The 25519-nt window shown below is 39.5% G+C and overlaps 1 protein-coding gene and 1 non-coding gene across 2 annotated transcripts in view; both read right to left on the minus strand.

Annotated features, from left to right (window-relative positions):
* Nucleotides 1-277: 277 nt before the first annotated feature.
* Man1a2 (mannosidase alpha class 1A member 2) overlaps nucleotides 278-25519 on the minus strand; it is a 136741-nt gene continuing 111499 nt past the window's right edge. Inside the window, exons 11-13 of the mRNA XM_031374978.1 lie at nucleotides 20788-20960; nucleotides 17816-17931; nucleotides 278-5822 (exon numbers count right to left, since the gene is read on the minus strand). Coding sequence (XP_031230838.1) covers nucleotides 5690-5822; nucleotides 17816-17931; nucleotides 20788-20960 — 422 coding nt within the window. The 3' untranslated portion in view covers nucleotides 278-5689. The remainder of the gene's footprint in view (nucleotides 5823-17815; nucleotides 17932-20787; nucleotides 20961-25519) is intronic.
* Nucleotides 8143-8271, minus strand: LOC116094572. Its single transcript, XR_004120207.1, has one exon. It is a non-coding gene; the product is annotated as a small nucleolar RNA SNORA17 (small nucleolar RNA).

Raw genomic sequence — 25519 nt, forward strand, 5'->3', positions numbered from 1 at the left:
AGTTGCTGCTGGGACTGCCTCACAGTTTAAGGCCGTTTAGGGGATCACATGTACGAGGGGACAATAAGTTCTATTTTTCAAGTCAGTGTATAAAAGCAAGCTCTTTATTTTTCTTAAAACCAAGAAATGTGAAAACAGATGGAGCCAAAAGAAATGCTTCACATAGGGAAGACTGAACCCCAGTTTCTATAAACAAAGTAAAAAGTTGCTCTTCTGTAGACAGGAGGAAACTGAACTGTTTGTCATTGTAGGGTGAAAAAAAAAGAGAGAGAGAGACTTTTCACTTAAAGAACATCTTTATTTATCTTCAATATACAATATTACCTTTGATTTATAAAAAAAATCACATTATGGAGGACATGACTGGAAACCAGTTTAGGAGCAGCCAGTGGGTAACAACATAGGTTATACTTACCCACTTATTAGTTTAGGGAAAAATTATCAGCGAATTTGAGGCCAGTGAGAGTAAAGAATGGCATTTCAACTTCTAAACCAACAATTGTAACTAGGGATACTGCATTTAGTTAACCCAGCAAAAATGAACTTGTAAGTTTCTGTCAATCAAGAGCCCTGCTTTTCACGGTTTTCTAGTGTGCAATATGCAGGATTCTGCAGCATACAAGTCACTGGAAGGTGTCTGCCTGCTACTCTGCACGCATGCTCTGAGTGTCTCTGGAGTATCAAAGCTCACGTGCACACAGAGCAGAAGTGAACTCTGAGTAGGCAGGGTGGTTCATCTATGCCATGATAAAGGCTGAGACGAGCTCTCTCTGCCCTATCATTCCAAACACAGGTTTCATTTCCGAAAATAGTGAAGTGCTGGATAAACGTCACGGGAAGTTTACTGCCCATCAGGCCTGGCATGCCACAGCATATATGCTAGTAAGATGATGCTCTGGACTTTTACCTTTCAGGAGTCCTGCAGCTGCTGATTGGCTGTTATACAGTGCAAGTATGAAGCTGAGGTTGAAGGATGCTCTGATTGCAAAGTGATGCATACTGACATACTTGTGAAAGCATTGTGGAGTGTCATGAAATGAAGCAAGAAGGGGGCATGCCTTCACTCAGACTTACGCTGCTCTAGGGGTGATAGCAGTGAGCACCCTACATACTAGCAGTAGCTGTACCAAGGGGTGAATTGAGCACATAACCCTTTTTGTGTTGCCCACAGTTTGCCAAAAGATTGTTTTCTGCAGCTCCAAGATCCAGAATTCTACTATGTTCTCATCTGAAAGCTCTATGAGAAGAGAGTACATACATTCCTACATCCCAAGGTCTTGGTCCAAGAGTTAGTCAGCAGGTAAAGTTAGAAACAAGTATTCTGATGCCATACACATTATTTTTTCATAAGCATTCTGGAATTATGACACTGAACAAGACAGAGACAGGTGCCGAAAGCCTATCTTCCCACTCTGCCTCTTTCATGACAATCATATCCTAAAACCCTGAAAAATATATCTACTTTCAAGAGAGCAAAATATACAGTTTTAGGTGACACAAATACATACAAGTGTACATACACACATATTTCTGCTTTAAAGTAAATTATGCAAATAAAAAAGAGAAAAGATGCAGGTTAAAGGTTAGAGGGTTTTAAATTAAATTCAGGATTGGAGACTGCAGCTGTGATGTAAGGGGCAAATTCAGGTCTCCATCTGTCTTTTTTTTTTTTTTTTTTAAATGTTTATTGCATACAGCTCCACTCATATTTGCATATTACTTATAGCTATAGCAGCAGAAATGAGTAATAAGAGAGCTACATGACTTGTAGACCTTAAAACACTCTCTGGCCATTTACAGAAAAGCTTGCTGGCTGTATGTAGAGCAAAAAGAATACTTGTATGGGGTATGGATGAGCTGAATAACAGAGGCATGCTTCCCAGTGTCCCTGAAACACAATGAGTGATTTGAAACAGCTCCTGGTCAGATGTTGATTACTTAAATACTCTGCAGACAAGGCTGTGCGGCCTACAGCGATTATCACCTGCCTATCAGTGAGCAGACTGTATTCCATATCTGTGTGTAACTGTATATATATATATATATATATATATATATATATATATATATATATATATATATATATACATAGCTATGCAAAAAAACAGATGAGGCAGGAGCCAGCCAATCCCAGGATAAAGAGCCCGGAGGAAAGGAGGAACCTGAAGTTACATCTATTCTGCTCTAGTAACGGGGTTAGAGAAACTTTAGTACGTTTTCTTTATATGCGAGAAATACAGGTGCTACCGTTAGCAGGAAGTGTACTAGAGAAAAACAATTTACAACTGCAAGGTGTACCCATGAATTAAGGGACAATTTTTTTAAAAATATAAAGCCATGCAGACTTCCACGAAGTACTGATCTTAATCATGTAATTAAAGTAATAACAAAATATGAATGTCTATTTCTAAAGTCAATATTTTAGTCAAAGGTGCAGCAGAAATCAAGTATTTCTTTGACATTTTTCAAGAGACTTTAGTTATTAACTACAATTTTTGTTGTTAGTATATAGTAACAGTGTTTAAAATATATTATAAACCTTTTATCTTCCTTTTTAATTTAAATCAAATATAAAATTAAGAATTTTGAAACATGATTCATTTTGAAGAACATTTAAAATGCTATGGAGCACTCTCATACAGAAGATGCCACTGGAATCGCCAGGGGTGGTACCAGGCTTGGCACGTATGCGATGCTCTGTACCTGTTTATTCACTCATTCTCTCATGAATGCACTAGCTCAGAGAAATCCGGCCAGAGGGGAGACTGCATTGTCAATCTTTACCACCAAATTCAGAGTTTTGACAAGCACTTTGGTAATGAAGAGCATAAAGGATGAGAAGCTGAGGACCATGACCTCAGACTGCTTGTTTAACACCTGCCAAGGGAAGCCTTGGGGTCCTGGATGACACCATAGGGAATCAGGTCAATATTCTGCAAAAAGAATGCATTCCTCTAATACCCAGGCTTTTCTGCGCATCTATACCCTAGCTGAACGATGAGAATAGGCTGATATTAAAGGTGCACAAAATGTGCAAGGCCACCTGGAAGAAAGAACTTCAACTCAGGACTTGCTTTTCTGCAATGAGACTGCTTGGTGAAGGGCTCATTCTTAGTTTTAAGAGCTTCATATTGGTTCATTAATTTTCTAAAACTCAGGTTTGTACCAAAAGGTGTGATTCTCAAAGGAGCAATAAATCTGGAAGTAGAAGGTGCTCAATAACCCCTACTTTTATGTATTATTTATTCTGTATGACTCTGCCCAAAGCTGAAGGTGAGGTACGAGCTCTTTGGAGAGACATCAGTTAGTGAGCATTTCTGGGTTCTTTTCAGGGTTTATAAGCACAATGATATGGAGTCTAAAGAACTAAGGTTTACAAACGTCAAAAGTATATGAAGAATGGAAGAAAACACACACTTAAAAAGTAATCAAAATATGAGATAATGGTAAATTTTGGGAAAAATTATTTTAAAAATTCTATTAACAAAATCAAACATGACACTGGCAACTCATTTGTACCTGACTTTAATTGCCTTTGGTATTCAAAGAAAAAGCACTGTTACAAGGTCTAGTTCTTATGACAAAGGTGGGGACGGTCAAATGACAGTCTTAAGATCTTTGTGTGAACCATGCCTTGCTCACACCTGGGCCTTCTCTCTTCTGCTCTAGGATGACATGAACAATACAGAGCACTGGGTGGGGGTGGGACTCTTGTCTCCTTTGAGCATTCCCGGGGAACCAAGATGGCGCCTTTACTGCATGAGTGTGAACAGAGGGTCCCCTGCTTGCTGCGCTGGTCTTTGGCACCTCCAGTTTCTCACTTTCTTTTGACTTGGGAGTGGGCATGTGCTGTTTGCGGAAGCTCACTTTTTTTTTTTCTGAGAACCAAAACCTCATCTTTCTTTTCTAAAGTAATAGCCATCTACCTTTCTCATTTACAGTTTAAAAATTTCAAGTAGGAAAAGATATTACAGTTTTGAAATGTGCTAGAATTCACTCTCTATATGTTGTCTTTTACAAGTACTGAACAAGTTTGAGGTGGCAAGTTTTATGGAGTACTGGCTGAACTCTGAGGATCAGATAATGATTTTCGGTGTAAGATGGGCAGTCACCTTATAACATGCCCAATTATATTTTTTCCACGGTTTAAATCTGCTATCAACTAGTACTGGGCTAAAAAGAAAAGCTACCAACCACAGAAATAAGTTTTCATAAATCCACAGTAGAGTTCATTAACAAAGCGTTTCATAAAATATTCAATTATAGTGTTCTCAGATTTATTGTCATCAATAGATGACGTATGCACTAAATGAAAGAGAGAAAGTGTCTTGAATTGTCACAGAAATTCAAGGGACAAAAAATTTATAAACATCACTATTTATCTTATATTATAGTTCTTGATAAAAATTTACCTTTTTTTTCTGCCAAAATATAGAGCAATAACAACAACAAAAATAATCAATGCAAGATCTGTAAGTCCCTTAGGCTTATGTCAGTTTTAGTGAGTATGATTCTTTACATCACACATCTGCCACTGAAAATTATTTTGAAGCTATTCTAGTAATTCTTTGGATGTATAATTATCTTGGAGAAACTTAAAAACATAAAGTCTTTGTGAGCAGCTCACACGTGTGAGGTAACAAGTGAAGGACCTGACCCTGCCCCAGGGACACTGCGGTGTTTTGCCTTTGCTTTAGTAAATCGTAAAAGCGATTAGGCATATATATTCTAACAAATACAGAGCTGCATAGCAGTAGAGTCAATTCTACCAAGCCACATGAAGTTTAAGGTGAATGACTCTATTAACTGTGTTATGAGATTAAAGCAGAAAATGTTTGCTTGATAGAGTTGCTGGTTCAGAAGAATAATTTCCTACCAACAAAATCAAGGATTTCTCTAAAACAGGTTTCAAGGCAACAATCTGGCACTTTCCCTCCTTCCATCATGCTCCCAATGCTAGCGTGAGCTACATGCACACTCCCACACTCGGGCTCATAAGCAGCAGTTATGATAAATACCAGGGTCAGCATATCATATGGAGACAAAGACTTGAAAAGTATTCTTCATGAGATCATGCCCCTCAGAGAAAAAACTAAGTCTAAACAGATTTCAATGACTAGGTTGGGAATGAAATGGTTGCCAGTCTAATAAAAATCCAATGAGGAGCTCGAAAATTCAGACAAGGACAATATCTGTTTCTTTCCCAAATCTTCTTGCTACAATGTAGTTACACTGTTCCTCTGTTCGTGTTCATTCAGATTTGTTCCATTATTAAAATGGAGGAAAGGGGCTACACAATGTATTATATTTGATTTGAAAGCTGCTCCACTATGGGAGGAAATAAATGTATAACTGGTTCAAAAGCCATCTCTAGATCCCATAAGGTGCTCTATGTTCTTGACTTGCACTGACAGTATAGAATAAGACATTGTTTCTCATGTGGCCATCTCATTAAGAATCAAAACACATCAGGTCTCTGTCCTACGTGTACCAGAACATGTTTTGGTCAGGTATAAAATGGAATAATTTCAAAGTTGATATATCTACAAGTGAAAAGTCTTGCAGGGAAGAGTTTCATCCGGCATATTGACATAGAGGTCCAGGTTTTCAAAAGCCGCCTCTCCAGACAATTTCTGTAGTGGTCCATGTAAACAAAACACAGGTAAGGATGGTCCTTCCGGAGCTGTGCTCATCGAACAGCAGGATTACCTGAAAGAGTGGTGTTGGCTAAACGTAACACCGGCAGAGGGTGAGCCTCTGTGTTAAACACCCAGTGGTCTAAAGGTAGAAGGTCATCACCAGAGAACAGCAGGTACAAGTATCTGAAAACAAAAGCAAGAGACACGAGTCAATGCAGCAGGAAGTCAAGTGGGCTCGCTGGGGACTGCAGAGAAAACCAGTAACTGATTCTGAGCAGTTCTGATGAAGATGCCCACAGCTAGACCTGCTTAAGTAAGTTTCTTAAAAAAACTCACATACCTATGCAAAGCCTATGAAACACTGAAGGCTATAAGAATAGCAGAAGACATATCACTTTGTAATTTTCAGACATTTTTAAAAAAGTACACATACTATCATTCATAAGTTTTTGGTAGCTCAAGAGAATCATTAGAGACTAAAAGATATACATTTATTAATAAATACCGAGGAAAACTAGTAGCTGGAACTTCATAGTTCTTAGTATGGGAAACTACTGAATACATTTTAGAAGCATGCTATATTTATAAGGAGTTTGAAATTAAATAATAGCCAAAGGTCTGTTTGTGAGCTCCAAACCACAGGAGTCACTTGGACACCAAAGAGGAACCAAAAACCTCACCTTTCATATGGTCAGGAAAATTCCAATCTGAATCTTACTAAGGGTCATCAAAGTGGACATAAATATCTACAGAGTCAGGGGCTATGGGTATATCTCAGTTATATAGCACCTGCCAGACAGCATGGGCACGTGCCAGACAGATGGAACCTTGGGTTCCATCTCCAGCACCATGAAAATAACAACACACACACACACATATATACATATGGGGGGGGAGAGGAAGAGAACATATCTGGGATCTACACCTCTTGATATTAGCAATGAGCACTTTACAAAGTCCTAGTGAAGAAGTTTAAAACAAGTACATTTAAAATAAGACAGATATGCTATCTCTTCTGGTTACTGTTATAGTTCTAGATGAGAACAAAAGCATGATGCAGGTAAAAAAGATGACATATTGCCTTTAACACTAAGAAAGCTGGAATATAGAGAAACAAGACTTTCTATCCCACTCCTGATCCTACACTCAAGACTAGCTTGACTCATTTACTCACCTGGCTGCCAACAGAAAACGTATTTGGGAGGATACAGCACTGGACTCTGTACAGTCTGTTTTCTATATACAGGAACCTCACTGAGAGCCCTCTCAGATATCCTGTTGTTGCCCTATGATATGGAGATCCTGTAGTTTGGGATCTGTAGGACAGGCCCCTTCATGTACTCAAGCAGTTCATCAATGGGGTAGATGTTAAGATAACCCAATTCAAAACCCTGGATCTGGGCCTGAGAGGTAGCTGGGCTGGTCAGCCCACTGGCTCTCCCGCTCTTACACCCTTGGGAGCTGGTTCACCAGAAACCCTGACAATCAGGTCCAGCTCCACCCTGATGCCTAGGCGAGGTACAGGCCCACTCTCTGGAATGCTGCAGCTGGTACGGGGCAGGGCCAGGTCTTCCAACTGCAGCAGTTTCGGGGGGTGGGGTGCATCTCTTTCGTTCATGCCACCTCACAGGAGACTAGTGGTAGGGCCAGCTCTCTCATATTTTTGTCCAGGGCCTGCTCTCTCAAGTATTACAGCTGGCTAGGGGTGGCTACTCTCATACCTCCAGGACTAGCTCTCCCATGATGCCCAGGTGAGGAGTGGGGTCAACTCTGCACGGCCCTCAGAATGAACTTGTCCCCCCTAGGCAGCAGCCCAGACCACAGATGTCCACCTGGCCTTCGGTGGTTAATAGACCTTGCTGCTGCAGGGCCACGGATCCAGATGTGCACCCTGCTCCTGACTGTGGCAGCACAGGCCAGGACCCCATCACGATCTCAGATGGCATGACTGGCTACTCACATCAGGCTGTTCCTCACTACCATGGACTTTCCAGTTCTGCCTCTCTTCATTGTGCCCACACCCTTCTCTTTCTCTTCCATTTCTCTACCACTTACCTGTGCTTCTCTTAGTGGTGCCCAGGGTCTGGGGTGGTCCCAGGAGTGCTATGCCCTACTGTGCATTATAGCACTACACAGGGGTAATCTTGGGCATGGTCTGCCCCTCCTAGGCCTGTGTGGCACTGGATTGGTGGTCATATCAGGCTAGCTCGGTGTCTGGGCCCCATGGCACAATCTGGTGGTCTTCTTGGGCTCAATCTTTGCCCAACTAGTGCAAGGAGCTCCTTGAAGCAAGGGTTGTCTGTCCTGTGCTCAACTCCTGCCCAGGGTTTGTGGTCCAAGCAGGGTTCTTCTATTCTCTGACATGCCAACACCCACCATGCCACATCCTGGGATCCTATCTGGACTGGACCGGTGCTTGTCTCGGGTTGGCTCCCTGTCTAGGCCTGCCTGGTGCCACACCACTGTCTCATGCAAGCCCACCCCACCCCCCGACCCCCTCAGGAGTGTGAAGCTACTGATCATTCAGATATTTATAGGTCAGAACACTGAGCATAGACATAGCCTCTCTCCTCTCTTCCATCTGACACAAACATGACAGAGCAGCCACACCTGCAATGCCTTTGCGGGGAGAGGGGGTCCCATTAATATTCTATACATTTATGGTATTTGTATATGGTAGTCTTAATTTTCAACTTCTTTTAAAAATATTTATTTTATTTTATGGGTCATGGTGTTTTGCTTGCATGTATGTCTGTGTGACAGTGTTTTATCTTTTGGAACTGGAGTTAGACAGTTGTGAGCTACCATGTGGGTGCTGGGAATTGAACCTAGGTCCTCCGGAAGAACAGTCGGCATTCTTAAGCATCTCTCCATCCCCAATTTTTAACTTTTTACGGCTCACTGCTAATATATACAACTAATTTCAGTATACTGAGCCTGTATCTTCAACCTTACTACTGTCATTCATTAGTTTTAGTAATTACTTTTAGTAATTGAGTAAGGTCTATAAGATTTTCTATATGAATTATCACATCCTCTCTTTAAAACAATCATATTTCTTCCTTTCTAATCTAAATGTCTTTTCGCTTCTTTTTCTTGCCTGACAATCCACTCTAGAATCCCCAGTACAACTGCTAAACAGAAATGAATAGAACAGATTTTGTCTTGTTACTGATCTTGGGGGAGCTGTGTAAGTACCCTTTTGAGTATGATGCTAATTGTTTTTCTCATATGTGCTCTCTATCAGGCTGAGGGAGCTTTCCTCTATTCCAGGTATTCTCTCAGGTTGGATCCTTCGTTTTACACAACTGATGTCTATTTTATGGTTCTTGTTAACATTTTATACACCAGTTAGCATTTCACTCTCTTTCCTTCACTAACCTAGCACTTACATTTAAAACCATTTCAAAATTTTTAAATAATAGTATATAATTTGATAACTGATTGATAATAGAAGATTATATAAAATTAGTTTATAAGTAAAATTTTAAATTAGGAAAAAAGTTAAATATAAACAGATTGTCATATTCAAGTGGTGAGCATTATTTTTCCTTTACTCATTTCATTATCTAACAGACCATCAGAAGAAAAGGGATAAACAAACTGCATCCCCAACAGTGTACTGAATAGCACCACCAGAAAGGAATGAACTGCTGACGACTGTCCCATGGGCCACTCTGCTAAAATGTCAAACACTATGACTCAAACTAATCAGTTTCTAAAGCAGGCAATGTACAGTGACAGAGAGCAGAGTAGATTGAGTAAGGTGGAACTGTATCCTCTGCACTCGGGTGTCACGCACCGATGGGGTTGAGTTGGATGAGCACACCATCAGAGCTTCGCTCCATGTGTGAACACTATAGAGTGCTAATATGAACTAAGATGGTGAAAGTGATTAAGATGGTCAGCAGGTGACAGACTATTGTGGTACCCCTGAGGAATATGTGGCCAAAACATCATTGCTCAGAACACAACATTAACCAGGGTAGTAATTGTCCAGTCTAACAAATCTGACAAAATATCAATGAAGCATAACCTAATATACTTCAATAGAGACTGACAAAAATCGGAAGTCAAAAATTTTGTTGTTGCTATTTAGTACAATTTGTTTCATAGCTCCCTCTACTGAAGCAACAGAGAATGGCAAGACATTTTAAAATACACAGTTTTAAAAGTGAACACATGATTATACTTGCTTAAAATTAAAATTCAGTGTGCACGTCCATAACTAACACTTGGACTGCACTGTGACAGGAGCTAGAAGGACTGTGGATGGAAACTCATGGTTCCAGTACTCCAGAGGCTCAAGGGGACTAAGTGACATGGATAGAGCAGGGAAGCAGTAGCTGCTTCCTAACATCATGGTGTGATGCCACAGTTTCTTGAGTCTTAATTGCTTCCACAAATGTTTTACACAATATGGGCATCAGTGGTTCCCTAAGACCAGTAGTGGTGAGCAGCACCTGTGAACTTGCTAGCAGTGCGTACTCTAGAACCATTGATGAATCCTTTGAGACAGTGTTGATGCAGGCTCCTTGAGACCCACTTCTGTAGGTTTCCTGCCTGTGTAACTTCTAATCAGAGTTCTATTGTTTCAGCGTTCCTTCTTCAGCTCATCTGAACCCTCAACTCCACTGAAAACAGCCCACAGCTCCAATCCCTCGAGTTTTCACAGCTGACCCTGGCCCTAGTTTTATCAGTTCCTCTCCTAATGATTAGTCACTGTTAGCACTGAATGATTTTGAATCCCATCCAAGCCACAGCCAGGGGAGGATGTGGGCTGCAGTCTTGTAGCCTCACTCCTACTTTTATAAAAATGACTGCTGCTGCTTTCACCTGTCCCTATGAGTCAAGTGACTCAACTCTTCATTTGGTATATATTAAATATTAAAACTTGTATAAATAAATCTCAGCTTATGAAGATAAAATAATAAACAAATATTAAAAAAAACTGAATCTATTCCAGGGAAATTTATACTCTACTTTGGTAATGTTTAAGAAAATTATGTTATCCTGGGTAGTGGTGACAAGCTCAGGAGACAGAGGCAGGCAGATCTCGTGACTTTGAGGCTAGCCTGGGCTACAAAGTGAGTTCTAGGACAGCCAAGGCTATTACATGGAAAAATTCTTGTTTTCAAAAGCCAAAACCAACCAAACAAAAAATGTTATGTTACAAGACTAAACAGAAAAAAGAAGGGTTATGGAACAACTTAAAATTGGACATAAAACAGTCAGAAAATGCCTTAAAAGTATAATTGGAAATAATAAAATCACATAACTAAAACTTATGTAAGTGATCATAGAAGCAAACAATGAACTCCTACTTCACGTAAAACACACACACATCTACATTACGAAGTGACACTGCAAAAAAGACAAGGCAGGGGTAGAAAGCAAGTGATGGGGAATACAGATGACACCCATGGCATGAAAAACAGCGACTGTAAGTTAGGGAGATTGCAGAGAATTTTTTGGATGTAAATTCCTACAGGATTATTCTCCAAGGTACTTACTGATACACACTGACATGCAAACAACAGCCAGCAGGTCAGCACTAACAAGAAGCACTCGTGGATAGAATGTATGAACAGTGCATCTTTTCTACACTTTGATGATTTAGATTTAAAGACAAACCTAGAGTGCAAAGCTATCAACAGCAAGGACGTGGAAGCAAGGCCCTGATAGGGAGGAGCAAGGCCATAGGGAGGAGCAAGGCCCTGATAGGGAGGAACGGTTTAAAGGGTGGGGGCTGCTGACATTTGTACCCCCCATCCCCATTTAGCTTTGTAACCTGTGCTCTTAACCTAGAGAACAAAATTAAATGACTTACTCAGGTAAGTTTATCTTAAAACACTTGAGATTCAAATAATGTAAGACTTTCAGACATGGAGACTTACAGACACAATTGCTGCCCACAATTGCTGACACTTTATTATCGGGAGTAGCAGACACAGTGCAGCAAATCCACTCAGATTTTTTGCTGCCGTGATCCCTTTAATAATACATTTAATAAGATGGTTTCCCACTAACCTCTGATTTCTCTTAGCTCCTTGACTCCTGATATATATGAACTGAGAAAAACTGCTTGTGAAGTAACCTCAACATGTCCATTTTTTTCTATCAGATGTCCAAACAAATGTAAACTGAACTGCGGTCTGTGAAAGGCTAACTCACTGAAGCTGTGGGGGGAGAGCTGTAGGCACTAAAGTCAGACAGCAAATACTTCCAATGTTTTTAAGAGGTATTGGTTGATGCCAGGAGGTAATACAAAGGCCTGAAACTGGAGAATGAATTCAAAGAAGATAAATTCATCAACAGTGAGAGGGAGGCTGGGACTGGAGAGCTGCTCCTGGCAGCGTGGGTCCTAGATTTGTTCAGCCTGTGAGACTTTTTATCAGCTGCCATTTTACTAAAACCCACAGACAGACAATTCCTAGAGCTACCTTTATCCTAGAATGTTCAGCTCTTTCTTGCAATTAGAGGAACCTGGCAGGGTGACATTATCTACCTGTTTATGTATCAGCATTCCATACTTTAATCTTAAAGACTCCCTCTCAAGCATATGTAATCAAGCTGGGTGAACTATCCTCTTAATCTCATAGCACACACACATATATGACAGATCTTCTTATGACAAACACTCCCAAGCTAATGCTGCAGGTCAATGCTTGAACGTAAGGTGCTGAAAGGCTAATCTGAAGCAGTAGGTAGGCTGGTATAAATAGGCTTTGCTACTGGGCAGTGGGTGAGGACATGGTTATTTTATCTTGATGAGGCTTTTCATTTCTTGTGAGCTAATGAATTCCCCCCCAAAGGAAGTCTCTCAGTTGTCTCTCCACTTTCAGCAGTGCCTGTTACCTCAGAGTCCACAGCCTCTGTTGTTGAAGCTCCTCTCATAAGATCTCCTTTCATTTAGGACAGAGATGAGGCACGATGGAAATAAGAGTCCAATAATCCATGTAAACATCCTCACCCCCACTCTCAAACTCCAGTTTTCAAAGGTGCCGAGCATTTTACCAGTTTACCAGCTTGTTCAAATTAATCCCGACACAGGTACTTTTGGCTTTCTCTGACCAGTTATGTCAGTTAAACATGTGCTGACAGAAGGGCCCTTGTCCTCTGTTACCTGACTAGTTAGTGTTCTACAGTCATTGTAATGGCTTTCAAGAAAGCATAAATAAATATACTGTGTTTAGTCTGTCAAATTGAACTAGAACATCTCCATTAGGTAGAGGCAATTCCAAGGGATTATATGGATGCTTTTTTATTCTTCATACTCAGGCTTTGAACATTTATCTTTTGAACTTTCTCTTCAAAATATTTATTAAAATTAATTATTTTTTGTGAAAACTGATTTCTTCTTAAACTCCTATAACAATCTCCATAATTACCCACCCTGGAAACATTAACGCCATCTGTTATTTTCCCTTCTTACTGAACTCCCTGCACTGAACCACCCAGTGCAGGAGCTCACAGCCCTAGCATGATATTTTACTGTCAGTTTTGTGGCTGTTCTTCCAGACACCAATTCATCCTATTCAGTACCAACTCTGAATGTTCAAATACCACCCCTGCCACTATGTCTTCTTCATGGTTTCCAAGTTAAGTAACTATTTTTTTTCTCTAAAGACTAGCATTTTGTTAATGGTTCTCTTATAAACCTAGTATATGTGATTTATTGACATATCACACATTTTAGTTCATATTATCCCTAATTATATAGTATTTTGTTAAAAAATTAGCACACATAATAAACAAATAATATAGGAACTACCAAAGAAAACAAAACAAAAAGCCAGCATACAGCCCTTTGAATTTTAGAGGGGAAAAGCCTTAGCAACAGCTAATTCATGGGAGAGTTTCCATGGCCAAATAGCCAGGCTCAGAACACTACTTTGTCTTAACTATGGCATTGTCATGTCAAAAAGTCACCACATCTAATAGTTAACACACACCAACTGCTAGTCTTTAGTGAATCCACACCAAACATAACCACCCGACAAAACAATCTTCAACACCTCTCAGCTTGTAACAAAAGCCTATTAGAGTTAACTAACATTTGAGAAGAAGTTAAGGGACCATGCTAATCTGCAATTCTCTGCGAAGTATTAAGACTGTTAATTTTAATCTTCATAGAACTTTTATCTAATCTTACCTTAACATTATGGCATCAGTTTTAATAAGGCTGTATCTTTGACTTCTGTGCTTTTTGAAAGAATAAGAGATGCAGCAAAGAGATGAAAGAACCTTAGGAGCTCCTAGGCAGCAGCATCACTGCCTGAAGATACTTACACAGCTATATAGAGATACATGCTTACACGGACACATGCACAGTTAGACCACGTGAAACTGAGAATACTCAATTGTCTTTAGCTTTTGAAAAAAAGCAATTTCATACAGTTTACTCACTAGTCCAATATATGGTAATGAGTTATACAATCATTGTAATTATATATGCATAAGTCATTTTATAATTAGCAGCACAAACATATTATCTCATCTGTCAAAATAAAGTGCTCTCCCAACTCCCAGAGTGGAGAATGGTTTTCTATAGAATAATTACTTCTTGTTCAGCTTCCAGGATGCTCAATGCTGAATTCAGTAGTTCAATGTTGATAATTTTCTCTGCTAGTGTTTTAATATAATTATTTCTGTTTACTCTTGTTTGCTCCTTTTTATTATCTATTGATCCACTAGTATGACTCTGAAAGTGAATGTAATGACTGGATACCTAGACTATGGCTGATGTTCTGGGAATGGTCCATATATGTATTGGAGGGGAAGAGGCAGAAGTCATCTATTTCTGACCCTAAGTCTTAGTCTAAGTCTAAATGCTCATGATCTGTACTGGCTGAGGTATTGGAGATATGGTTGTATGCCAGTCATCAGCAGGTGAGATGGGAGCTTAAGTTAGAAAGGAGAGGAGTGCTAACTGACAGAGGCGTTCCTGCCTAGCATAGTGAAATACAGAAACAGACAATGAAAGGCAAACTTACATGCTTCATGTATGACAATGTCTGACTGTAGAGTAAACCTGCTTAAGGATGGAATGGGCAAGTAAAAGGATGAGAGACAAAGCTAAGAGACAGGCCACTATAGCTTCTCAGAAGCATAAAGGAACGACATGACAGTGAAAATCAAGGACTCTGGGACTTCTAGATCTTCTACTGTCTCCACAGTTACATTTGATTCAAGAAAAACTGCTGCAAGAGAATCTCTCCTCAGGCAGATTATTACTACACACCATAAGATTATTACTATACACCATAAGGTATGTAATAATGTCAATCTGACCTATGAGCTAACCCCAAGCCACCAATAACTGAATTACTATCATGTGCCTCCTCACAGAGCAGGATGAGGAACACACATCATTCATAATATTAATACAAAAATGCTTTAGAGAAACTCAACAATTAGAAAATAATATGGATATAACTGAGAGATATTCTTCTTAGAAACGAATCCAAACACTTAGAAAACATTAATTTTGCAAAAGACTAAAATGTGTCTGAAAAAGTTTTTTTCTTAGACTAAAGGCAACTAAAGTGATTGACAACCAAATACAATAAAGGTTCCAATACTGGATCTTCAACTTGGATTTTAAAAAAAAGAAAAACTGAAGTACATTTTGAAATAATGGGAAAACATTTAAATGGAATACGTCATACCACTGAACTGCATGAATGCTAAAGTTTCTGAGTATGAAAACTGAATTGTAAGCATGTAGAATAATACCCCTTTCTTCTCATTTAAAAAAAAAATTCACCTTTTGTTGAAAACATTTTTTCCCTCACACAATATATCCTGATTACAATTTCTCCTGCCACCATTCTTCCTAGTTCCTCCCTCCCCACCTCCCTCCCAACTACATCCATTCCCCTCTTGAAATCCATGGTAAACACCTAATGCTGGTAACTCTCATATTATCCAGAAAATGTTGTTTTTAAATATCTGAGTGTGTGTGTATAGAGAGAGGCAGAGAGAGAGAGACACTAAGACAGGCAAAAGGCAAGAGGCTGAATATACAGATCAGTGGTCAGTGCTTTGCCAATCCTGCACTACACACACACACACACACACACACACACACACACACACACTGTACACCATGTATAAGCTAAGGAGAAAGAGAAATTCTATCACAACCTAAGTCAAATTCCACAGCTTTACAGATAAAGCGCAGAATAACTAAAGCTGTCACTCTGCTATGGTCCAGTGCTCTTACAGCTATTTGATAGAGATACAAGCCTAACCAACAGGATACACAATAACAAGGAGGGCCCAGGAGTGGGAAACCCAGGACCAAGGCAGATGCCCTAAACCATCTCCACAACAGTCAGGGTCTGGACCAGGTTCATGGCAGACATGGAAGGAGAAAGTAAAATGAAGCAACAAGAAACCTGCACTGACAGAGCAAGAAGGAAAACAGAATGGCACTGACTTAGAGGCTAAAAGAAACTGAAGAACACTGAAACTAATACTCATAAAGAAAAACAATATGGATGCTTATGTACTTTTCATCTGTGACACACCAGACATAAATGAACTACATTCACATCAGAGTTGAGAAGTCCAGCTGGGCAGACATGGATGAACTAACTATATTATATCAGAGCACAGCAGGACACTTGTCCTTTGGGTTGCTAATGCATTCCCAAGTGATCTGAGTGGTACTGGGCAGTAAACGTTTGTTGAGCAAATGATGTATTTATAAGTTACCTGTGTGTAAGACACAGAAACATGAACATGAAACCCAGTTACTGATGATAAGAAGTGAGGTTTGTGTGTATGTCTTTAAGAAGACGCCATCTTCTCCCAGTCATATTCACAGAGCTCCACCCAGGCTTTGAGTATAAGCCCCAAACGGTCTCTTTCCTTTCCCATTTTCCCTTTACATGTAACCTTACTACAAGACCTTATGAGAGAATGGTGGACGATGGTTACATTGGCATTAAGTACATTAAAACATGCATGATCATTTCTAAGAGATAAAATCTAAACTCAGCTGAGTCCAAAGCAAATATTATATTAACCTGAGCCCACCTCAGCCCTACTAAGACTTTGTAGTTATGGTCATTATATTTATGCTTTAAGAACTTTTCTAGATGTTTATGAAGTAAACCAAAGAGCAGAAACAAAATGACTTATTATTATTATTTTTTTAAATCTTTTTTTTTTAAGATTTATTTATTTATTATATGTAAGTACACTGTAGCTGTCTTCAGACACTCCAGAAGAGGGTGTCAAATCTCATTACAGATGGTTGTGAGCCACCATGTGGTTGCTGGGATTTGAACTCAGGACCTTCAGAAGAGCAGCCAGTGCTCTTACCCACTGAGCCATCTCTCCAGCCCGACTTATTATTTTTTGAGACAGTCTTTCTATATATGTCCATATTTATCTGGCTGGCCTGGAGATGGCAATGCTCTGGTCTTGTTTCCAAAGTTTTAGGATTAGAGGCCTGTGCCACCACAACAGAACATTTACTTGACAAAGAGCTACCTTACAGTCATTCTTCAGATATTGCTGTTTACCAATCCACCTACATAAAACATTTGCAATAAAACATAACACAATATAATATGTAGTCAAATTTAGTTATCTAGAAACTATATAGCAACACTACTCTACAAAAATGTTAATGGATGAAGAAAATGTGGCACATATCTACAATTCAGTATTACTATTCATCCATTAAAAATAGTGAAATGGGTCATTTTTATCAGCCTGGGTGAATCTAAAAATTACTGTGTCCAGTGAAAGACTCCAGACACAACAAAGCATATAACTGTACAATATCATTCGTATGTTGAATGTAAAAGCTGCAGCTTAGGAGGAGAAGAGCAGCAGCCAGAGTGTAATGAGCAACAAGAATGCAGTGGACCAACGAGTCCTATGTTACAATCACATGGGGAAAAGTAGTTCCACTGCATTACTGCAGAAAGGGCTGATCCGAGATAATGCTATATTTCAAAAAGATGGAATTTTAAAAGTTGTCACCATAAAGAACTAATTATGTGCACTGACACATATAATTCATTTGATTTAAACATTACTCCTCAATATATATCTATATGACAACTGCATACACTGCCTCAGTATTAGGAACAGTTTTTATTTTCATACAGCACTTAAAATAAGCTTACTTAAAGCCCTTTTGAGTATGTGCTTACTTTAATGTTTCAGCAAGAAAAAAGCTCTGCTGCACGTCATCATGCGCAGGGGTCAGGGAGTATACATCCTTGACACCAGAAAACCCACCGCTGACTCTGCACGACTTTTCAATAGCCTGTGAAGGAGAGCAGAGAAGATAATTCATTCTGTGTAATTTCAGTTGTGAAAGACAAGTCAAACCCAGTATTCAAAAAAAAAAAAAAGTTCTCAGGAGGCACATTGATGGATCTGTCTGAATTTAAAGCCAGCCTACTCTACATAGTGAGTTCTAGGACAGCCAGAACTACATAGTGAAACCCTGTCTCATCTAAAAACAAAAACAAACACTCATGTAAATCTGTAGGAAAATGTGATATTACACAAGTAACTGACAATATATTAAGCCTAAGCATAGTATTATCAAAGAGAAATATTCTCATACTAGATAAACAAACTCATACTGGGTGTCTTCCCTCTCTAACACTATAATCTCTCTAAAATATTTTATATTTTCCTGACTTAAATGTCAAATTTGACCTATTCTTTCTAAATTAAGGAGCTGTCTGTCACAAATCAAGACAGAAGTAAGCTTGTAACTAGGAGTATGGGAAATGGCTCATAAAGCCCTTGTCTTGAAAACTGAAGATCTGAGTGTAGTTCCCATGTAAGAAGCTGAGGACAGTGGTGCATGTCTGTAATTCCAGCAATGATTACTAGAGGTAGATTAAGGTGGATCCCTAGAACTTGCAAGCCTGGATGACAAGCTTAGTCTACTTGGTTAAGTCCTTAGCCAATGAGAGACACTATTTTAAAAGGTGGAGGTACATGAGGAACATATGGTTGTACTCTTAACTCTACACACACTTGGATGTATACACACACAAACACCCACACTCTCTCTTTGACTTCCAATGTGATCATTTCCAAGTACAAATACTAATTCATAATATCCTTAAAAACATATTATTTAGGAGCTTCTTCAGTAGTGCTAATGAGATACTTATTGTAACCATACTCTATTCTGAGACATTGTATTTCCACAACCTTATTAGTCAGGCTCTATAGGCGGTGAGAAGTAGCAGGAAGTGCACATCTACATGCCTAGATGACAATGGTGACCATTTAGGAGCTAACAATCTGCTGCAGGTTATTCTAAGCACTTCATATGCACTGGCACTTAAATTTCATAACCCTAGGAGGTTAACAGCTCTACTTTTCAGACGGAGAAATTGAGCTGAGCAATTTGTTCTGTGCTAACTACAATGTTCTAATGCCTGACTGGAATTTAAAATTCTTACTTTCTATCTCCATTTGTGTCCTTGAACAATGCATTAGTCAACGCATTAAATAAAACACAGTCTATTTACAACTCTACTTTTAAGTCGCAGTCACCGAGCACCTTGCTGGTGCAAATGTACCACACTTTAGAGCTGTGCTGTTCAGGCAAAGCTAGGGGCACATGGACTCTTTCCTTCCCCACTCTGTCACCCTGAGATCCTGTGCAATGACCTTAGCGACTCACTCATCTCTGTTGCTGCTGCTTGTCCCTACTCCGCTACTGTTCCTGTTCACCTGGCCTTCTCTTCTAACAGAAAGCTAGTTAACAGCAGAAAGTACTTAACCAAGTTCTTTTGACAGTTTTATTTGTTGTCAATGGGTTTTAAAGTCTCCTTACTTAGGCCTGGTGCTTTTATCTAAGCAATTTAAATGTCTTATTCTTCCTAATGATCATGTGAAGAATAGATAAGCATTATTGGGCTGCAGAGATTGCTCAGCAGGTCATAGCATTTGCTGTTCTTGCATGGGACCTACTTTTGGTTCCTAGCACCCACACCAGGGGGCTCACAAACACACATAATTCCAGCTCAGAGAACCTGACAACTTCTTTTGGCCTCCACAGGTACTCACACTCATGGGCTACACACAAATAATAAATGTTTTTGTTTGTTTTAAAGACTAGCTTGTCACCATATCAGAATAGTTTAAACCTATGCAGGCTTCAGGCTCACTTGGCAGTCCATTTTGGTCTTATGACAGCTCCTATCCTTAGTATCCTGAGGGTTAGGGTTATAAGTATGCATCATCACACTCAGTGTGAATGTCTATTATTTAAAATGAGTAAATGGACTGTTTCCTTTGCTTACTAATAAAGAAAAATCCCTGCTTACACACACACACACACACACACACACACACACATCTGTTGTATGTGTATACGTTTTTTGTTTTTTGTTTTTTGAGACAGGGTTTCTCTGTATAAGTCCTGGCTGTTCTGGAACTCACTCTCTAGACCAGGCTGGCCTCGAACTCAGAAATCTGCCTGCCTCTGTCTCCCAAGTGCTGGAATTAAAGGCATATGCCACCATAGCTCAGCCACATTTTGTTTTTTAATCTATTTTTTCTTAAAAACAATTTACTGATCTGTACAGGAATTATTAGAACACAAGGTAAAATGAACAAGAATCATCTGCCTAAGCTATGAATCTAGGTTTTTTCCCCAGTGGTTAAACATTAAAAAGACATTATAGGCCGGGCAGTGGTGGCGCACGCCTTTAATCCCAGCGCTTGGGAGGCAGAGGCAGGTGGATTTCTGAGTTCGAGGCCAGCCTGGTCTACAGAGCGAGTTAGTTCCAGGATAGCCAAGGCTACACAGAGAAACCCTGTCTCGAAAAACCAAAAAAAAAAAAAAAAAAAAAAAAAAAAAAAGACATTATAAAAATACCTCTTATTTTATAATAATACTGAGATAGCCTCTTAAATAGCTCCTCATACTTAGTAGAATACCAAATACATACTTTTATCAAAGTACTAATAGAAAGTAAACAAGAGTATAAGTCTAGTTCCTACTGTTCAAGAAACAAATGAGAACAGTTTCTTCCCTAGAGAAATTAAAGTACACAGTTCTCAAAATCAAGTAACTGGGAGGAGGACATGGTACAGGGGACAGCCCTACCCAATCAGCACAGACAAGAGGAGAAACTGGCGTACTTACCAGTGCTGCTTCCCAGCCCCACTGCCTGTATCTTGGGTCGTGGGTGAATCGCCATAGATACCAATAGGTTTCAATTACTTCTGGACGAAGGATGTAATACTTTTCAGCTTGCCGCACAGCTACTGCTTCCACTGCACCATCAAACTTGAATGACTCAGGACCTAGTTTCAATGCTGTAACATGTCAAAAAAAAAAAAAAAGCCACATAAACAATGTGTGGAATACTTACCATTCTTTCTAAACGGAAGAGGTATGACGTACTCTTTATCTTTTGTGACTTTCCTTGCTTCCTACTGTTTTAACTTTTATTCATTTGCTTTGGTGTTAAAGATCAAAGCCAGAAGCTCTCATATACTAGGATGAGCTACATTCTAGCCATGAAGTAACTTTGGTTATTGTATTGTTACTGCACTACAAAATGAATTGTTTCAAAATAACTACATTTGGTTTTCTTCTAACAGAATTACAGATATTTCTATTGCTCTGGCATGAAGTACCCCTTAGAAGAATACATAGCAATATGATGCTAAATCTGACTCTACCAAGAACTCAGTAGTACCTTGGAACCAAATGCAAAGGTGACTACAGCACACAAAAATGTTTTAAAAATGTTTTTGTTTGTTTATTCTTGTCAGAGTATCATTCTATACCAAGGATGGCCTTGAATTCAGAGTCTTTTCCATATAGTACCAGAAGTTACAAGCAAGTACAGTCAGACACACACAGATACTATCTGTCCCTTCATTTGTATTTCTAATTATTTTCATCAATATTTTGTAATTTTCAGCACAAAATCTTTCTCTCTTTGGTTAAATCAATTCATTATGTATTATTCTTGTGAGTGTGTGTGTGTGTGTATGTGTGTGGTGGGGGAGTATGCATATAAGTGTGAGGGTACACACACTGCATCCAGGGGCCAAGGGAAGGAAGGCACTAAGCATCCTATGCTATAACTCTTTGCCTTGTTGAAGCTGAGCCTCTTGCTGAATCTAGAACATCAAAATTTTCAGCTAGGCTTGCAGCAAGCAAGCCCCAGCCATCCTCCTGTCTCCACCTGTCAGTGTTGGGGTTATAGAAACAAGAGGCCCAGTCCTGTGGGTGCTATAAACTCTGATCCTCAAATGTGCACAGCAGGTGTTACTATAGGGCTCTTTTAAGCCCTGATTATTTTGATGTTATCATAACTAAGAAGAATTTGAGTTCTCCTTCCAATAGACTGCTATTAGTGTAAAGAAATGCAACTGATTTTTATACATTGATTTGTATCCCACTACTGACTGAATTAATTCATCCATTCTAACAGGGTTTGGTTTGTGTGCATGCATGTGTGTGTGCTGTCTTTATTATACATAATCATGTCATGTGGAAATCAGGATGATTTTGCTTCTTCCTTTCTGATCTGAAAGTCTTTCATTTGTTTTTTCTTGTCTGACTGTACTTACTAGTAACTTCTGGTACTATATGGAAAAGACTCTGAATTCAAGGCCATCCTTGGTATAGAATGATACTCTGACAAGAATAAACAAACAAAAACATTTTTTAAAAAGTCCAGCATCATAAGCATTGAGATGAAAATAATCCAAAGGCAGGTTATTGTGGTCTAGACTTCTTGTGTTTTTCCTTCCCCTAAAGAGAAAGGAAATATTCAGGAAAATGAATGCATCTGGAAACTACAGTATCAGTGAAGAATACTAGACTCAGAAAGACAAATACTACAAATATTTGCTCTGATGTGCAGATACCAGCTTTGACAGACAGACAGACAAGTGTGTGTTTGCATGGGTCTTCTGGGAGGGTGACTATGAGCACCTAAGAGGGAAGGAGACTGTTAGAGGCCTAAGCGCATGAGCATGTGTAGGGAGGATCTACTGAAACTAAGTGTGAAAACACCACAATGAAAGGTGTCACTTTGTAGGCTAATATAAACATTTTTAGTACTAAGTGGTGATCAGATGAAGATTTTAAAGGTTAACCTTAAGATTACATTAGCTAGTTACTACCATAATTATAATGACAATACACCAGAACTGGAATAGAAATTGGCTATAAGAAATTAACATCGTGAGCGTCTCACTGAAAATTAGTTTGCTTAGTGGTCATGCATAACCTCACACAAACATACAGGGAAAATAGCTGGTTTTTCCTGAACAGACTTATGAATAAAAAAGAGCAAGCCATTTTACCCAAATCATGTTTAAAATAAACTGCAACAATGTCCCAACCATCAATCAGGTGTCCTGAGCATATAGCATGCTTGAACTTCTACTGGGGCAATACCCATCTCACCGACAGGCTCAGCAACGCTTCCCACAAACCCAGCTAAACATTAAGATTTGCTACTTTCACCACATGGTGAATTACATTAAGATGCTCCACTCTGAATAAATTTTAATCCTAATTCCAACAATAAAAGTGAAACAAACTCTCAAGACAATTATTACATTATTGTACTGGCTAGTTTTGTGTGTCAACTTGACACAGGCTGGAGTTATCACAGAAGGGAGCTTCAGTTGGGGAAGTGCCACCATGAGGTCCAGCTGTGGGGCACTTTCTCAATTAGTGATCAAGGGGGTAGGGCCCCTTGTGGGTGGTGCCATCCCTGGGCTGGAAGTCTTGAAAAGAGCAGGCTGAGCAAGCCAGGGGAAGCAAGCCAGTAAGGAACATCCCTCCATGGCCTCTGCATCAGCTCCTGCTTCCTGACCTGTTTGAGTTCCAGTCCTGACTTCCTTGGTGATATACAGCAATATGGAAGTAAGCTGAATAAACCCTTTCCTCCCCAACTTGCTTCTTGGTCATGGTGTTTGTGCAGGAACAGAAACCCTGACTAAGACAATTATGAATTAGCAGAAATAATTACCAAGAAGGAGATGGAATTTTTAAAAATGGTAGCAAAAATATATAAAAGAGACATAAGAAAAATGCAGCAGAGTATAGACTAATAAGCTGGGAAGATAAGAAAACTAGGACTGTACTTACTAGTCCAAGGATATAAGTTGAGAACAAAAACAAGAAAAATCAGTACAAGGCACAAATAAAACAGTACGCTTCTGGGGATACCATGACAAAGAAACTCACAGTAAAACTGACAATCAGACTCTGTTCGTGGTGCCAAGCCTCAACTTCTTTGCATGACTCCTTCAGTCAGTCCTGGGCCATCAACTGCAACTGAGGCCGCACCTTCACCAGTGGCCTCTCACAGTGGCAAACCTCAGCGCTCTTCATGACCCCTTCATGCCTTCAAAACCAGCACCACCTGGGTGATTCTTACATATTACTAAGTCCAGCCGCCAACACAATGACTATCTCTGCAACACAGCTTTATGCTCTCAGAAAACACTTCCCAGAAGGTGCCATCTCAGTGATGCTGGCCTTTCAAATCACCGCTAATTTCTTAGTTCCAGCTAACCAGGATCAATTGTCCCTGTAACCCCTCCGCTCTTGACTCCAAAGCCAGAGTCACGTGGCTTAAGCTGCTGAATTCTGCTCACTAGCTTTTTGTTTTCAGTGGTCCCCTTTACTGCCTAAGCTTAGCTGTGTAGAACTTACTCTGTAGACTGACCTTGACCTTAGAGATCTACATGCCTTTGTCTCCTGAATGCTGGGATTAAAGGTGTGTACCACTATGCATGCATGGCCCTAAGCCTTTACCTTTCCATAAGATCTTTTTTAAGTTCTGGATTGTAGTTCATCCAGATATAGTCAAACTGACAACCCAAAATAGCCATCACAATCCATCTCTTGTCAATTTGACACATGATTATATCTCCTTATGCCCAAATAAAAACAATAACCAGGTCATAATAATGCGTACCATGACATAAGTATTTCTGTTCAACTACAAACTATAAGCTTAGCTGAGTGGTATCTTGAACTAAGGTCACCACTCGCTTAATTCCACTGAATATCCTTGAACACAGGATTTAGCTCCATTCCATTTCCTGGTGCCCCATTACTCTTTGAACCATACATTTTCCATTTTTCCTTTCTAACCTTGCTATGCTTAATCAAAATGCTCCTCTTGTACCACAGGACAAAGTCTAAACTGGGCTTTTTGAGATTTCCTTTGTCAGTGAAATTAATCTAAATGTTTTTACCTTAGCCTCAAGCAGATTCTTCAGACAAGGGCCAAAAACAAAACAAAACAAAACAAAACAAAACAAAAAAACAAAAAACAAAAAACACCCAAAAAAACAAAACAAAACAAAACAAAAAACCCCAGCCACCTTCTTCACCAAAATATCACAAGAATGATCTCTAGAAGAACCATTAATAGTCCTGATAGGAGTCTAAACCAGCAAAACTACTATGGAAATCAGTATGGAGATGCCTTGGTTTCATCTCCTGTTGGTGTGATCAAACCCCCTAACAAATACAATTTAGGAAAGGTTACTTTAGAGCTCATACTTTCATTTTCTAGTCCATCACAGTGGGAAGTCAAGACAGCAGGAACCTGAAGCAGGTGGTCACTTATATCCATGGTAAAGACCCAAGTACAACAAATGAAGGCATGTTCGTTTGTTTGGAGCTTACTTCCTCCTCCTCTGTACAATCCAGGACTCAAACCCAGAAGGGTACTGCCCACTGTTACAATAGGTCTTGGCAAGTCAACACAATCTTACAAAGACAAGTCTACAGGGCAACCTAATCTAGACAAGTCTTCAGTGAGACTTCCTCTCAGTCAAGTCTCCAGGTGATTCTAGAGTGTGTCAAACTGGTAAGTAAAACTAACCAT

The sequence above is a fragment of the Mastomys coucha genome, unplaced genomic scaffold (genome assembly GCF_008632895.1).
Source record: "Mastomys coucha isolate ucsf_1 unplaced genomic scaffold, UCSF_Mcou_1 pScaffold16, whole genome shotgun sequence".
NCBI lineage: Eukaryota > Metazoa > Chordata > Mammalia > Rodentia > Muridae > Mastomys > Mastomys coucha.